Source organism: Anolis carolinensis, chromosome 4 (genome assembly GCF_035594765.1).
Source record: "Anolis carolinensis isolate JA03-04 chromosome 4, rAnoCar3.1.pri, whole genome shotgun sequence".
Classification (NCBI taxonomy): Eukaryota; Metazoa; Chordata; class Lepidosauria; order Squamata; family Dactyloidae; genus Anolis; species Anolis carolinensis.
Window position 1 is genome coordinate 197,594,467 of NC_085844.1, and position 17,447 is coordinate 197,611,913.

Here is a 17,447-nt window from a genome sequence, read left to right on the forward strand (position 1 = left end):
AGTGCATGTTGAGTCTCCCTTATCTAGAAATCTGAAATACTTAAAAAAAACCTGAATTTTTTTGCCACCAACAACTTTACTAGCTGCCTACTTCTGGGGAAAGGGAGCTAGTAGTCACATGTCCAGTGCCCAACAGTGACAACACAGGGTGGGCACCCTGGAAATGGGCCATGAGCTTGAGTGTAGAGTCATCCCATTGACTTCTGCCTATATGCAGCATTAATAGAATGAAAAAAATTTAAGGGGTGGGTGAAGGAAGGTTCACCCCCTTCTCCCCAACTACTTTCCTAAAAGGGCGAAAAGACTGACAGCCAGGGCAGTATCTGGCATGTCTGCTTTATACAAAACATTATATAAGCAGAGTCCTCCAACCCTTCTCCCTTTTCTCTTTCTCCCATCAGAGCTCTTTGAGGAAAAACTGAGTGGTGGCTGGATGTGTCACTAGCTCCCTTTCCCTCAACCCCTCATTAACTATGTAATGCATATGCAAATACAGGTGTTCCAAAATCAGAATGAAATCTTAATTCTGAAAAAAAATGTGGCATCAAGTATTTTAGATAAGAGAGACTCAACCTGCATTCAGAAATAGAAAAGACATATCACTTTCAAGAGAAATCCAACATTGTATGAAAACATTATCCTGTGATCGGAGTATGGAAAAGAGACCACAACTCCCAGAGAAAAACAGAACACTGCTTTATGAGCTCTGGCTGCGATTGAAAGGTTTTGTAATCAACACTTGAACTATAAAGTCCAAAGTAAGGTTTGAGACATTTTGTTTCCTGATATGATGGAAATAGATGCCATTTTTTAATGTACAGAAGCTGGACTGATAACTGAACTTACTCCAATGCTAACAGTAGGGTAGCGCCTTCTCACTATATCTGAGAGGAATTGAATATAATTTGAGTTAATTCCTCAAATTGAGATAGTTTCTCAAATTATAGAGATGAAGCTGGCAGTATCTATTTCTGTATCTCTGCCTCTGCTGCACAATGACAGCAGTTAGATATCACTAACTTTCACGGCTCCATCCTCTAGAATTTCTTTTTGTTCAGGTATTTTAAATTCTTCTGTTGGCGAGCTCTACCTCAACTGGGACTACTGTAGTTAAAGAAAGTGCACTAAAGCAAATTAACGGTTAACTTCCTAAATGACAGGTCCTAGGATTCCACAGTATGTAGCCATGGCAATTACAGTGGTAGTAAATTGTTGTCATTCTGTAGTGTGGATACCCATTTAATGGAAATATTTGCTTCAGAGATGACTGCTTCTTAAAGAAGGCTTGCAAGGAGCCTTTGGGCTCAGAAAGCTTCTTACAGGGTGGGTCCATTCGAAGAGATGAGGGTAGCTTGTCATTTCTGATTTCTTCTGCTCTTTATGATGAGGAGCTGGATTCCTTGGTTTGAACAGGAGGGCTCTCATTTACCTCCTTTAAGGTAGAGTGCCATCAGGCAAGTGTCTATTGTGTGAGATGCCATTATCCCTCAAGCTCCTCACCTTCTCTGCACGCAGTTGCTGGACCAGCCTCTCTTGTTCCCTCATCACCTTGTTTTGCTCACAGAGCTTTCCCAAGAGCTTCTGTCATGAAGTAAAGAGAGAAAAGAAACGTGAAGCACATGATGCATAGTTTTGAAGTCCACAAAAGGACAGGATGAGGCATTCATTTGCTTTGATGGATAGCAACCAATACCCTCCCAAGCCAGGAGGCCAGCCTCAGCTGTTGAAACTCCACAGTGCGAGCAGGGAAAACTCACAAGCAATTACACCAGCTTGAAAGCACACACAGTGAGTACGAGGGAAAGATGCGACAGGAAAAGAGACAGCACAGGACTGGTGATCGATGGTGATCAATGACACTTGAGGCCTTGCAGCTCCAACTAGCAGCAGAAAAGATGTACATCTAATGATAGAGAAATGGGAGAAAAGGCATAACCTCCAAGAGGTGGAGGGTGGAGAAGTGGCAGCAGGAAGGGAAATGGAGTGGGCAGACAGACAACAGCAAGGGAGAAGTGTTCTTACATCTGTATCTTGCTCGCTTATCTTGTAGGTGTGCAGTGCCTCTCTATAGGCTTCAGGGAAATGAGACACCTGCAACAACAAGAACATGTTACTACCACTCTCTCCTCCTTGAAGTTAACATGCCATGACAAGCCTTAAGGAAAATCTAAGGCTGCTTTTCTGCTTCATGAAACTCACTCTCTCTCTTTCTCTTTCCCACATACACACAGACACATTTCCAACTCCTTCCAAGTCTTTTTCTGATAGCAAGTTTATTTATTTGGGGGAAGCAGACACTGTGACTCTAATCTAGAACCAATACAAGACAATGGCCTGAATCCTTTGGTTGGTCTCAGGTAGAGCAGCCCCATTAAACCAATTGCAAGATTGCAAATATTCACCATTCAACAATTCATTCAATAGGTCTACCTCAAATGGGACTAATATGATCAGATTAAGGTCCCTGTATAGAATTTCCATCATCTTTAAGGGGCTGCTACTTGACAACTGAAGATAAATCAGATCCTATCTAATCCCAAAAACTAAGCAGGGTCAGGACTGGTTAGTACTTGGAAGGGAGATTGCTGTAGGCTACATTCCCAAGGATGGCAATAGCAAATTACTTCGAGTATTCCTTGCCTGAGAAAAATGTTGTGAAATTAATGGGATTGTCACAAGTCAACATGTGATTTGAGGCACACACTTTTTAACTGAATAATTCCCAGGAATCTAGTATCCCAGGACACTTACGGTTTCTTAAAAATACCCATTTTCTGACTCAATGAAGAAAAGAAACCTTCCATATCGAACACTGAGAAAAAGACTTTTGTTCTTGCTTAGATTCACATATCAGTTATGCTATTTCTACATGCAGGTTAGATGTGCAGCCACTATTACAGCTTTCCAGAACATTACACGCAACCCATCCTATCAGCAGCTTGCACTCACAATCACAGCAACTGCAATTGTGAGATTTATAAAAATTATTGATTTTCCCCACCTCAGAATTTTGTTTGATGGTAAGTGAAGTGGGGCAGAGTTCCATAAAAAGTAGTCGATGGAACTATGCAGAAGGGCTGCTCCACATCATTTACTAACACGCACTTAGCTAACAGATGTCCAAGGCTACTATGCAGCATACATGATCAAGTATGGTTGCTGAGCTTTGTAGGCTTAACAGCAGTGGATCTCATGAATGTGCAGTGCACTGAGCTTCCTGGTGCAGGTCTTTCCATGCGAGACAAGAGCCAAGGTCTAAGACATACACACTCTAGTGCCCTCTTGGTGTATTTGACTACAGTACCATCAGCAGTAGCCAGTATGGCCATGCACCATGCTTGCTGGAAAGATGGGCAACACACCAGTTGAGGAAAGCTTGATCCAAAATGTTGCTATAAGAGGGTAGCTGATCAACAAGTTATCCTCAGGAAAAAGTGAGGCCAGAACTGGCTGATCTTCAGTAGAAGGCTGGATTAATTAAAAAAACCTCAACAACCAAGAAATGGATCTGATTTACTTTTTTTCAAAATGAAACAGTGATAAAGACATTTACAGATGGAGGAATAAGACAACACCTTGATATGACTATCAGTTTATTCTCTGATCTAAATTCCGAAGTGGGACATACACAGAGAAATATTTTTCAAGATGCAGCTGTGTAGTTATATTCTCTGAGGTTTTCCCCATCCAGCTCCCAGCTTATGAGCAACTGCTGTTTAATGCAGAGAAAAGGTCAAGGAGCTTGTTATAGAGCCTTGCCTCTGGTGCATGATTTTTAAAAATAAAATATCAAAATTGAATATTGTATTTCCCTCTGGAACAGTGACTTACAGCTAGCAGTACTACTTACCCAAGAGGGGTGTATGAATATCACAGGAGAACTCTGATTTGCATTGATGCAATGCAGCACAGAAAAAAGGCACCAGATCAGAAACAGAGTTTATTTTTTTCAAGCAAACCACCTCTTTATGAAAACACAACTGGAGCAAACAAATTCTTAAGAACTGCTCAACATGAACAACTAAGTGAATATTCTTCTATTGCAAAGAATGCTGGTTCACAAGCATGATATACCATGCCATAGACTCCACTCAATATTCAAGTATAACTATAACATTGTATTGTTCATTGATAAGGAAATGGCTCATAACTGAAGTGCCTACTTTTCATGTGGAAAGTCCCAGTATAGGGAAAGATTTTTATCTAATTTTTTTACTGCCAACTGCCTACCAGCCTAGGCAATAATGAGCTTCATGGATAATGATTTAACTCAATATGTAACACATTTTTATGAGCTTGTGAAATTTATAAGAACTATATCAGGAATACTGGTCCCAAAAACTCTTGAGCATGTAGCAGAAAACTAAAGATAAAATCTCCTATTCTCTTTATTGTTATATATAGGAACAATTCAAATTAATATTGATTTTATCAAATAGTTTTATTCCTGGCAGACATGACCCTTTGGAAATCTGCTTTCTTTCAACAGGAAAAAATGCAGAGCTTGGAGATGCTAGTGTTGCATTACTTTTAGGCAGTGTCAATGCTGGCTGGGGGATTCTGGAAACTGGACTCCAAGAAGCAACATTTCCAATGTCCTGATCACATTTAAACATCAATTCAAGTCTTTGACTATTTCCCTCCTCCCCGCATTTCCCCTGCTTTCCCCACCCTCCCTTTTTTTCCTCCATCTTCTTTTCCTTTCTTTTTTAATTCGTCCCCCGTTTTTTTCTTTCTTTTTTCTTTTTCTGTTTTCCTCTCTCTCCCACCCCAGGATATAATTATTACCTTATAAGAGGTGATTGGAGGTGTAGAACTACACAAGTAAGAAGAAGAATTAGATGGAAATGTGGGTGAAGGAGGATATCAACTGAGGTTACTCCTTTCGCTGTTTCTGGATGTTTTTTTGTTTTGTTTTCTTCTTTCATTTTTCCAAGATGGTTAATTTATGTATGCATGTGAAATACTTAATAAAGATTATTAAAGAAAAGTCTTTGACTATTTTGGAATGAACAGAAATTATTTTGGTTCAGTTCACAGTGCTCATTTAGCAAAACTATCTGTACAAGTTGGTTATCCCTTATCCAAAATGCTTGGAACCAAAAATACTTTATTTCAGATTTTTTGGGGGGATTTTTGGAAAACCCATATTTGTGTGTGTGTGTGTGTGTGTATGTGTATGTGTGTGTGTGTGTGTATGTGTATATATATATATATATATATATATACACACACACACACATACATACACATACACACACACACACACACACATACACACACAATGAACCATCTTGGAGATGTAATCCCAGTCTAAATGTGATATTAGTTCATATTTTATATACCCCTTATACAGCTAGCCAGAAGGCAAATGTGTACATTTCAAAAATAATTTTGTGCATAATACAAAGTTTTGTTGATTAAACCATTAGGAAAAAAAGGTGACACAACCACCCATGAGGCCAATTTTGGATTTTGAAGTATTTTGGAATTTGGAATTCTGGATAAGGGATGTTCAACTAGTAGTAACTGAATTTTTGGTTTCCTATGTAAAGGAAGATGTTGTCTGTTTTCTAGAAGATTAAAATGAAAAGATACTTGCATGGAATCTATTCTGCTAGATATTGGCTTTGTGTGTGCTGGGTGAGAAATATGGGTGTGCATGTTATAAATTCTGATAATGGGAATTATTTGCTCTCTCATGGAGATAGCGGACTGATAATTGTTCTAAATCTGAGCATTTATCATACCACTTTTTCTTTCTAACTAATGTATTCTGGTTCTTTTATATTACTTTTTTTTTTTGCCTTAAAGCGCTGGCTAGTGAGTAAGCTTTAATATTACTTGTATTGTGCTGCAGTGATATCACTTTCTTAAGAAGAGTTATAAGATTGGAAAGCCCCTGTTCAATGACAAAGGGAAGCATATTTTTTTACATTTATTCCAGCTACTCCTGGCTGGGATATTAACTAGACACCACTATCTACCTGGATATCAGTGTGTGGTGAAGAAGTGGCAGTGGTAGTTGCTGTAAATTAAGCATCAGTGGGAAACTGATTTGGCTTATTATTCTCTCAAGTGGGGACCCCCCATCACATACAAGTAGCTTGCATTTGAACCAATATTTTGCTCTAGCTAGATCAACTTGGGAGCCATGACACTTCTTAGGTAAAAGGTCTTTGAACCCAGGGTAATTTGGCACAGCAGAAACCTCAAGTCTAAGTCAACAATTAGAATGTCCCATAAAATATACTACTCCATTTTCTCATACAAATAAAACTATGTAAATTCTATCTTAAATTCATCCCTAAGTTCTGTCTAAGTTATTCACAATGTTCTTTTGCAGTCTACCTCAGGTGTATATAGAATAACAAACTCAACAGTAAGTACATTTTAGTATTTAAGAAGGTGAAAAACTATAGCTAAATCTTGAGGAGTGGCAATGGATGGCAGATGGTTGATAGCAATGTCAATGAGATGCAGCTTTCATGATTATATTATTGGTACAATTGCTTAATGTAGGAAATGAGCACTCACAAGCCTGCTGAGAAGATGGAGCCCCCTTCTGATCCAGTCTTCTTGGATATCCAATCTTATAAATATTTAACCCAGTAACAACAGCATGTAAACAAAATTAAAAAAAACCCAAATGCTCAGAAACCATGATATTTTCTGCCAATCTGTGGCATACAAAATTGTTTCACCTAGTGCATGATATGGGAAATTCTGATCCTAAGGCTCAGCGATCGCAGTAACTATGGATGGGTAACTTGAAGACTCATCCTCTGCCTTCTTTACTCTGTCTTTAACATTGATTTGGACTGGATTGCCCTAATAGAAGATACCTTCAGATAGAGGGGAGGATTTTCAGAAAGCATTTATGAAAGAGGATGCCTTCTGTCAAATGGGACACCTACTTTTTCTACACTTTACACTAGAGATGCTTGGACAAAACATGTTCCACTCCACATATTCCAAAGCATTGACACTGAAAAGAGAGGTGAGTTCAGGGTCCTGACTGAACATCCTGGACGGGACAAAGGTTTGTAGCTATGTAGTAAAGGTAAAGGTTTTCCCCTGACGTTAAGTCCAGTCGTGACCGACTCTGGGGGTTGGTGCTCATCTCCATTTCTAAGCCGAAGAACAGGTGTTGTCCGTAGACACCTCCAAGGTCATGTGGCCGGCATGACTGCATGGAGCACCATTACCTTCCCGCTGGAGCGGTACCTATTGATCTACTCACATTGGCATGTTTTTGAACTGCTAGGTTGGCAGGAGCTGGAAGTTTGGCCTAAATCCTTTTTTTAATTCCACTAGAGTGGATCCTCCTTATCAAAAGTAATGTGGTAGCTTAGTTCCATTGATGCAGTGGGCCTATTCTAATTGGGACCAACAATATAATTCAGGCCAGTCATATCAGGCTTATCTTTCTTTGATAAGAAAAGACATGGATCTGAAAATACTACAAGGAATCCTCTTGTATGAAAGGCACCAGCATGTGAGAGCACATGGGTGCCTTCTTGGGCTTCTTCATGTATGAAAGTGGCTATGGGATGGGATGTTGCAAGGGCATCTCACAAATGGAGAGAGATATGAGGTGGTGGTGGGATACTAGGAATGGTTCTGCCATGCAAAAGCAGCTGGGATGGCATGGCTGATGGCAGAGCTGCTGTGATGTCTTACTTGCATGTACAGCTGAGCCCTAGGAGAGGAGCTCTCCACCATTCTGTTCACCATACTGATCAAAGTCTCGCTCTCGCTCATCTGCAGCAGACAAAGAAGTAAAAAGTCAAGATGCTGAGGGAGGAAGCAGAGTCACTTCAGTTCAGCTGTGAACATTTGTGACCACTCCCCTAACCCACCCCCATCTTGCCACTGCCATTATACTGGAAATACCTGGACCAGTGCCTGAGCTCTGATTGCATGTGGCAAAGGAAATCCCACAGAACTGAAAACACATGTCATCAGTACTAAGAGAGATGGCTTGGAGTCAAATAAACATGCCATTGCTTGACTACAATGACCAGGTGGTGGCACACATTCTGTGTTATGTAAAGAGCAGCTGCCAAGAGGAGCAGCCTGAGCAGATCTGGCTGCAGGGAGTGAGAAGGAAGGTTTACTCCTTTCTGATTTACAAGGTCTTAAAGGAAATATGGCCCTGAACCCTTCTCCAACCAGTCATCTTTATTGGGAGTGTGCACTGATGCTTCACAGTGCTGATTCATTTCTATGTGAATAGAAATGGAAATAATGCAGCCCTTCAGATATTTTGATATTGCAGCTCCCAGCAACTCAAGACAGCAAAATCAATGGTGAGGAATTCTGGGAGTTGCAGTCCAACAATGTCTGGAGCGCAGAATGTGTCCTGCCTATGCTGATGCATCATAGAAAAGCCTCTGACTCTGCCCAAGGCCTTGTATGTTTCTGAAGCTGAGCCTTGAATCTTTTGAACTTTTTTTTTTTTAGAAGGGAGGTCATTTCAGAGCAAGCACATGCTAATTTAATCAACAGTAATAAAGAGATTATTGCTTTAAAATATTTTCCCCAAGACATATTTGAAAAATCATATGTCCCTCGAAAGCACTTTTAACACTCTGGATTCAGATTATTTGAAGAATTGTCTACATCCACATCTAAGTATATATAGCTGAACCTCGACTTTTGCAGTCTTAACTTTTGCAGATTTGATTATTTACGAGTTTGCCATCAATAATGAAATGGGATTTTTTGGGGAATTTTTCCGCCTACTGCAGAACATCGCAGAAATGCATGTATTTATTTATTGCATTTCTATACTGCTTTTTTCACCCTTGGGGGACTCAAAGTGGTTTACAACATAATAAATGGCAAGATTCAATTCAAATACATCACAGATTAGAAAATATAAAGAAAACTGAAAAAGTATAGTAATGTATAAATGCTCAAGATATAGGTATTATATAATATACTATTTTGGTTGTGTTAAATATGGTAAACAAGATAAAACATTCAGGTTTGGGAAAACTAGGAATAGCTGGGGGGGGGGGGTGTCTTGCGCCGTTAACCCTTGTGAATATGGAGGGCCGACTATTCTAAGATCTATATCAGGAGTCTTTCTTGAGTGCCTGTCATTGAGGTAAAAAAGGCTATTTTTCCAACCATGGTTATAAATAGAATTTTGCAAGTACTTTTTGCGGGCCTGTCTGGATGCAAGCCCTTATATTTTGTAGCTCATTTCTCACTTCGTATCTACATTGCTTTGATAGACATAGCTCTAAAAAAGCTACTAAATATTCTGCATCAGTGATTCCCAATTGTTGGTTCTCCAGCTGTTTTGAATTTCAGCTCACAGAATTCCTGGCAGCTGGCTCAGAACGACCTCCACTTGAATATGCTCTCTGAATATTCCCAAACACAAAAAATTGCTGATATTGAAACAGGTACATGATGGCACTTTAGGTCATAAAAGGCACACTGGAACAGTACACTGCTGTGGCCAGCAGGGTCATGCAGCGAATTACATTGGTTCTCACCATGTGTTCAGTTGCTGATCGGGATATCTAAGGACAAGGGATATCTAATAGGACAAGGATTCCTGCCCCCAGGTCAAATTAACTAGTGGTGCTAGGGAAGTGTCTACAGAGAAATTGCACTTTGATCTATTGACTTGCTTTAATAATCAGGATCTGTTCACTTTTTCCTCTGTTCTGTGCATAATTAGATATAGCACCTTATGCCGGAGCTTAGGCTTCAACTTCTAGAAACCCCAGCCATGCTTAGTGGAGGATTCTGGGAAGAATAGTTCAAAGAAATCACTTGTTAAAACTTTAGCCTAGGTTAGACAAACCTAGGCTAAAGTTTTAACAAGTGATTTCTTTGAACTATTCTTCCCAGAATCCTCCACTAAGCATGGCTGGGGTTTTTAGAAGTTGTAGCCTAAGCTCTGGCATAAGGTGCTATATCTAATTATGCACAGAACAGAGGAAAAAGTGAACAGATTAATTCTAGAAGAGCTGCAGATACATCCAATTGGCTGCATATGCATGAATGTATCTGTTATAATTGCTCCCAATTCCATAAGGTTTTGTGGAAGAGCAACTAAAATATAATGAATCAACAGTTGCTGAAACAAAAATCTCGAATTTCAAACTTTTTTTTTTTTTTTTTGCTGACATCACTCTCCATTTCTCAAGTGAAGTTGATGGGGCTTACATCTCTAGAGGCCCACACTCACAAATGTTCAACATGCTTGCAAACACAAGTCACCAGAGCATAACAAACAAATAAGGCCCAGCAACTGCATTAGTTCACTCTGTTTGAAATCAGTCTTTTTGAATGGAGTTAAGGAGAGAGAGTGAAGTTGATGGAAAGACTCAACAATTTTGTGGTTGTTCGTTTTAAAAATCAGAATGCAACTGGGGAGCTTTTAATAGTCTCCTCTTCCCTAGCTTTAGCCCAAAGTAGATACAGGCATTTTAGTCATTACTCTACTGATGGGGGATTTACAGACTCCAAAGCCATAATGAGTTTGCCTTTGTAGCAGGGCTGTTTATTGAAATACAGGCTTTTTGCAGGCTAATATCAGACATCCATCAGCACTTGCAATAGGATTTCCTTTTTATTTCCAGCATCATCTTTCTTGCTGAAATTTTCCCGAAAGGCTTTTCTTTCACTCTTCCTTTAAGGGCCTAGGCAGGAATCACCAACTGAGTCTACAACTGGCAAGGGAGATTGCTCCATCTCACGTTAACAGTTATGCGGGAGATGATTTGGATTTGTTGCCTCATGTTGTAATTACAACAATTAATTGAGAAGTTTCACTTTCCAGAGAATCATTGAACAAAATTGTGATGTAAAACATGGTGTGCATACAGGTTGAGCATCCCTTATCTGAAATACTCAGGACCAAAGGTATTTTAGATTTTGAAATACCTGTATTTGCATAAACACGCACAATGAGATAACTTGGAGGTGGAACCCAAGTCTTAACATGAAACTCATTTATATTTTATATACACCTTATGCAGATAGCTTGAATGAAATTTTAAACATAGTTTTAATAATTTTGTGCATGAAACAAAGTTTGTGTACATTGAAACATCAGAAAGCAGAAGTGTCATTATCTCAGCCACTCTTATACACAAATTTTAGATTTTTGAGCATTTTGTATTTTGAAATTCCAGATAAGGAATGTTCAACCTGTATTACTGAATTTCAGGATAGCTACATGGACCCCACCTACATGGAGTCCCATAGATACACAGACTTTAGCTCTGATATACAAATGCAGTATTAATATAGGTATTTGTGGATTAAATTAAACTTTAAATATTCCTTTTGCCCCAACTTTTCAACATATACCTAGCCCCTTGAAAATTTTTGACATTGAATAGTAGTTCACCTATAGTCCTTAGTTATCAGACTAGGTGAGAACTGGGTTCATGCGCCTGCACAGAAGATCATGTATAAATGCTTCACACATTTACAGATGCATTAAAATGAGCACACATAGTCCAATGTGTGAAATTTCACCACAACGCACCATTAATTCTTTCTCACATTTATGTACAGACTGTTTTCACACACACAACTTCAGATTTGAAAGAATTCTCAATCACCCTTCAAGGCATATATGGAATCACCATTGACCCAAAAGCACAGGGAATAGATTTTCTTTCTGTTTTTTGCCATTTGTACATTTTCAGCTGATTAACCAGACTCTGGTTGAGAAGAGGCTGGGCTGTGGCACAGGCTGGTTAGCAGCCAGCTGCAACAAATTACTCTGACCAAGAGGTCATGAGTTCGAGGCCAGCCCATGCCTGCGTTTGTCTCTGTCTCTGTTCTATGTTATGGCATTAAATGTTTGCCTTATATGTGCAATGTGATCCACCCTGAGTTCTCTTCGGGGTGAGAAGGGTGGAATATAAATACTGCAAATAAATAAATAAATAAATAAATAAATAAATAAATAAATAAGGGAAACTAAGGGAGTTAGGTTTTGTGAATCACATTTCATAGAATATCACAACTAGTATGGCTACTGACCCTGCTGGGTAGAATATTATGCAAGCTGAAGTTTAAAAAAGAACATCACTAAGTTCTCATCCAAATACATTTCTACCATATTATCCATTTAGAATATATACAGAATTTTTTTACAGCAGAAGCCTCTAGCTTTGGCTTTTTGGCTCAAACTGAATAAATACTGCATTGATCAAACCATCCTATTTTAGACAAAACCTTCAACTGCAATACTAGGCCTACCCATAGCATAATTTCATAGCACTTTTGAAGTTTAACAATTTTATGTCTGAGGGTTGTAGTATGTTTTCCGGGCTGTATGGCCATGTTCTAGAAGTATTCTCTCCTGATGTTTCGCCCACATCTATGGCAGGCATTCTCAGAGGTTGTGAGGTTGAATTTCAAAGTGATTGGCTGGACTATTCCCCATCCCCTAAAGAACTGAGATAAGTCTGAGGCCCCTTCCACAAAGCTGTATAAAATCCACATTGAACTGGGTTAAATGGAAGTGTGAACTCAGATAATCCAGTTCAAAGCAGATATTGTGGATTATCTGCCTTGACATTTTGGGTTATATGGTTGTGTGGAAGGGCCCTGATTGAGAAGAATGCAGTACAATAGGTGCAGAATTTAACATTTTTGTCAATAACTGACAAGAAATAACTGGTCAATTTGGTTTGAACAAGTGGAGGGACTACTTATGCTTTGACCCAGGGATAGGTGATTTGTGGTCCTCCAGAGTTTCCCAACAAATGTCATTCTGCTTCAAGGTGCTGGGAGGTACAGTTCCAGAACAGTTGGAGGGATGCACAATTTTAATTCTGCATTAAAGGAAAGTGCAGACTCTAAGCGATTCTACTCTTGCTGTTTCTTTAAAGGCCAAGCTAAGTATGACATAGGAAATCAAAGATTACAAATTTTAAAGAACTGTACGGCACATATGGATTTGAACCTGGTCTTCAGTTGCAACACTTCATTACCTTGCTGCCATACTAGATTTTATTAGGTTGTCCTGTGTCACAAATCATTTTGCCTTTAAATACCAATGTCTGTCTGAGTCACTATAGAATTGGGATAGATATGTAGCTAAGTTAGCTTTTGTGTCTAAATTAACAATCATTCTATAAATTGAGCATTCTATAAATTGTTTTATTATGTTTTCCTGCTATTTTAATTTCCCAAAATGCTCTGCAGCAATGTTATACTTGTTGCTGCAGAGTACTGTAGGAAATTAAACATAATGGGTACCTTCTTAGACCTGTCCATTGCAAGCAGATAAACCTATAGCCAAACAAATGGAATATAAGCATGGCCAAAAAAAATCAGCACAGGTGGATTCAAACAAGCATCATTGCCTGTGAATCTCTGTCTTGTTATGACATTAGCAGCTGAAGGAGAATGTTACATATGAAGTGTCAAGCACTGGGCTGAAGAAGTCTTGCTACTCTGGTGCTTGGAGAGAGGAATCAGTGGGCAAGGCAAAACATGAATTCAAAATATAACTGCCATGAAAAATAGAAGTTAAATCAGCTACCTGATCTTTAGCATCAGTATTGCCCACAAGTCCTATCCTAAATCCAACTTACATTCTGGGAACCTTGGCCTGCAACCGTGACCAAATTCAACTAAAATCCCATATAGACATAGAATACAGGGATTTTCCACCTGAGTCAACCCTTGCTTTCCCCATTTCCACCAAACACACAAGTGTCGCTCTCAGCAGGAAGAATAAGGAAAGAAAACCAAAGCCACAAGTGCTATAGTGATGCCAAGAAAGGATAATGAGGAAAGAGGAGGGAGCACTGGGGGGGGGGGGGTAAATACAACAACCACCTGACAACAGGGACTTGGGAGGGAAGTATGGGAGATACAGAACAAAAGGTAGGATGTCTTGGGAGTAGTGGGTGCAGGGAGAGGAACGCAGCCAGCTCAGCCTACCTGCTGGTCCAAATACTCTAGGTTTCTTTGCAACTGAAGGTCTAATAGTTCATCCTATCAGGAGCCATTAGGCATGCGGCAAAATGGAAACACAAAAGAAACAAACAAACACAAAGAAGAAGCAAAAGCAGTTAGGTGCAACTTAGCTAGAGACAGGCACAGAGCTCCCACATACAGGAAAAGGAAATATTCAGCCTCACAAGCACTTTTAAAAAGAAGGGTAGGTGAGTGGGGTGGTGAATGGTAGCTGTTCTACAGTTGTTTGAGATCACAGTTTGGCCTGAATACCATTGTTAGTTCCTATGAGATGATTGCTGTTGGATCAACCAAAGGAAAAAGGGTTGACTAACCATATCCCCTTGATTAAAGGAGTCTGCTTTGGTTAGGACTAACAATAGGATTTAGGTATTGATATGTAGGTTATGTTCCCTAGAACAAGAGTAGGTAACCTGGTGCTCTTCCGATATTTTATATAACAACTCTCATAATCCCTGACCATAGACCATGCTGGCAAGGGCTTATGAGAGAATGTTTTACATGGCAATTTCCATCATCCTCAATCACTGGTTGTGCTGGTTGGGGTTTTATGGAAGTTGTAGTCCAAAAACCAGAAGCTTATCCACCAGGTTGTTCTTCCCTATTCTAGAGGAACTCTTATCAAGAGATCGTGGTAGCTCCTTGCTCACAGTTGATGCTCTGTCTCCAACCTATGCATTGCCTGCTGATAGGAAGACATGGATTACCAAAAGGGCCACGGTGTCCTCTTCTAGAATACACCATTTTATTTTAAACAGTTCCTTGGGAGAGTGAATTACCAAATTTGTTGCTGTTATACCACTTTCACCCCAAACGATAATACAAGTTTATTTATGAACCTGCCTTTGATTGAAATGTGGTATCTATAACAATTTCCATGAAACTATTGTCAGGTAATTCTTCTGTGGCACTGGGCAACAAATTTGAACATCTGGTTCTTGATTAGGCTGATTTTGCTCTCAAAACTGAGTCTACACTGTCTATTTTCACTTTGAGCTATCTTGTTCTGAAAGCATGGGATTAGGTAGAAATGCCACCTGTATTTCGTTCATTCTGATGTTTTGTGACTAGATCAGCATGTTGAGAAACTAGGTAGAGATACCCAGTTTCCATATGGATTTTAGCAAGCTATTCTGTAATTTCTCTATCCCCACTGACTATCCCACTGCTCAGTTCACCCCTCAACAGCTTCACAACTATAATGTGAATATAAATTAAACGGAAGGCTGATATGTGTTTAGGGACGTATCCAACTGTTTTTGCATACAGTGAACAATTCCGGCCATATTCAGAATGATTCATTTCACATTTTCAGGCTCTCTTGCCTGCAGCATCAGTTGCACTGTATTAATAGGCTCTTACAAAAATGGAGATCATACCGTTGTTGCATTCTTCAAGGATAAGGAGCATTTGACCTGCCAGATGTTTTGGACTACAACTCCCACTGTCTCTTAGTACGATGCAGTGTGGTGCTGATAGAACTGTGAGTCCAAAACTTTAGAGTTCCAAAGTTGCCTTACCATGCTCCAGCAGGAAGTGAATACTTTGGAATTGCTATGCCACCTCTAACATCACACTTTAGATATAGGCTAACTGTAGACAAGTAGATATTAGTTTTGATTGCTTTTCGAAAGTGTCTGCATCCCTTTCAAAACATGCAGAAATATTGTGATCACTTTGGTAGTTTTAGACCATATGTTTAGGTCAAGCTAGCTAACCTGTACTAAAACTGTTTAGACCCCCTCTTGAAAAATAACAAAAGTTTAGGTAAGTTGTACAACTCCTAAAAATCTCCAGCTAGTTGAGCCAGGGGTATTATTCACCTCCATCCTTCTAAATCTATTGCTGAAATCCATTTTTCCTCTCATAACAGCTGGAGATTGGGGACAGAGCATCTCAAAAGATAGTGTTACAGACCTATTTAGTGCTACCAAGGTCATCTCACTGGACTTCCAGTTCAGCCACATGCATCCGCTTTTGTGCATAGCTGGTGAGAAGGCAGGGGAAAGTGAAGGGAAAAGCTGCGTGCATCAGGCGTGCAACTAGTGTCTGTTCCACAGGGCACCTTAATCCAGTCCAGGATTTACTGCTTGCTCCCACAGGTGAAAGGTGTCAGGCAGGGTCAAAAGCCTTGGCATGGAGCAAATGAAGTTGGCAGTTTCACTTGGCAGAGTCCCACTCCCAATGGTTTCTGCCCCCACCACATGGATCCTCCCCCGGAGGGAAATAACCAAACAAAGAGAGAAGTAGAATGAGTGAGGAAAAACCGCAAAGAAAGAAACTGTAGCCAACAATGGGGAACAGAGGTTTCTACATATCCTTCTCAACCTCAAACCTCACCGTTCATATCCCAGATTCTTTTTGTTGTACTCTGCTGTCCCAGAGTATGACAAGCAGGGTAAACTGTCCTTCACTGAAGCTTTATTTAGTCTTCATAAACAATCCAGCAATAAATCCTTAGAAAACTATTCCTGAGATGAAAGATTCTCAGTTCCTAGCACTATAGCAATTGATAAGGTACTGCTCATTTAGAGCTAGTATGGATAATTAGTGGCCTTCTAAAGGTTCAACTGCAGCTCCCATCAACCTTAGCCAGGATAGTCAGTGACAAAGGATTATGGGAGCAACAGTCTGACAATGTTTAAGGAACCAAAAATAGAAGAACCAACCAGAGCTATCTATTTAAGGCCCAAGCCATGTGACAGGAGAAACTTTGAACCAAAAGGAAATGTCCGGATTAAGCTTGCAAAAACAATGAGCAATGCACTCTGCTACATATTATTCCAGTAACATGATGGAGAAGCCATATAGGAGTGTTACGCCTTCATCATGTAGGTAGCCTGTAGTGTAAAATGAAATTTCAACATGAGGTTTTTGTAACTTGAAATGATGTGAGCCCATTCAATATTACAATATCAAAACATGCTACGCTTTCTGGATGCTAATGAATTCCTGAACTCTCACTGACCTTTATAAAGGTGTGTGTATGTTGATGCTCTTTTTCCCCTTCTTCATAGTTCTCATACTTAATTCATCCCTTAGTCTTTCAAAAATGGGACCTATTAAAGGACTCTCATCTTTAACAGATCAAATATTTTAAACCATTTAACAGTTTGCATAATCACAGAGCACTGTATATCCAGGTTGGTCGCATGCAGCCAACATATATGTCTTGAAACATAAAATAAATTGTCATCTCAGGAGGACAGTATAGTGCCAAGTAAGTAGCTGTATACTATCACAGCATCATATGTCCCTTTATCCCTTCTTTGAATTAAATCGCAGTCTTGAGAAGGAAATGGAATATCTCTAATGAGATACTGGGACACCAATGAGACATACCATTTTATCATGAACCGTAGGGGATGCTGGATAGTTGAAGGGGAACATTCCTGCAGGGACGTGCCTCCTGTCACCCAGATAATCATACTGAGGAAAGAGAAAAAACCACACATCATGAATAACATGTTTAT

General features: G+C 39.6%; 1 protein-coding gene across 18 annotated transcripts in view; it reads right to left on the reverse strand.

The window, feature by feature from the left end:
• Positions 1-17,447, reverse strand: part of plekha6 (pleckstrin homology domain containing A6) — a 260,994-nt gene that overhangs the window by 29,440 nt on the left and 214,107 nt on the right. For 11 of the 18 annotated variants that reach the window (XM_062978516.1, XM_062978532.1, XM_062978518.1 and 8 more), the window contains 6 exons: positions 17,317-17,403; positions 13,939-13,992; positions 7,684-7,764; positions 3,851-3,883; positions 2,023-2,091; positions 1,501-1,581 (listed from right to left, as the gene is read on the reverse strand). In XM_062978516.1, the coding sequence (XP_062834586.1) occupies positions 1,501-1,581; positions 2,023-2,091; positions 3,851-3,883; positions 7,684-7,764; positions 13,939-13,992; positions 17,317-17,403 (405 nt within the window). The remainder of the gene's footprint in view (positions 1-1,500; positions 1,582-2,022; positions 2,092-3,850; positions 3,884-7,683; positions 7,765-13,938; positions 13,993-17,316; positions 17,404-17,447) is intronic. The other 7 variants (XM_062978522.1, XM_008109653.3, XM_062978520.1 and 4 more) reach the window with 4 other exon arrangements.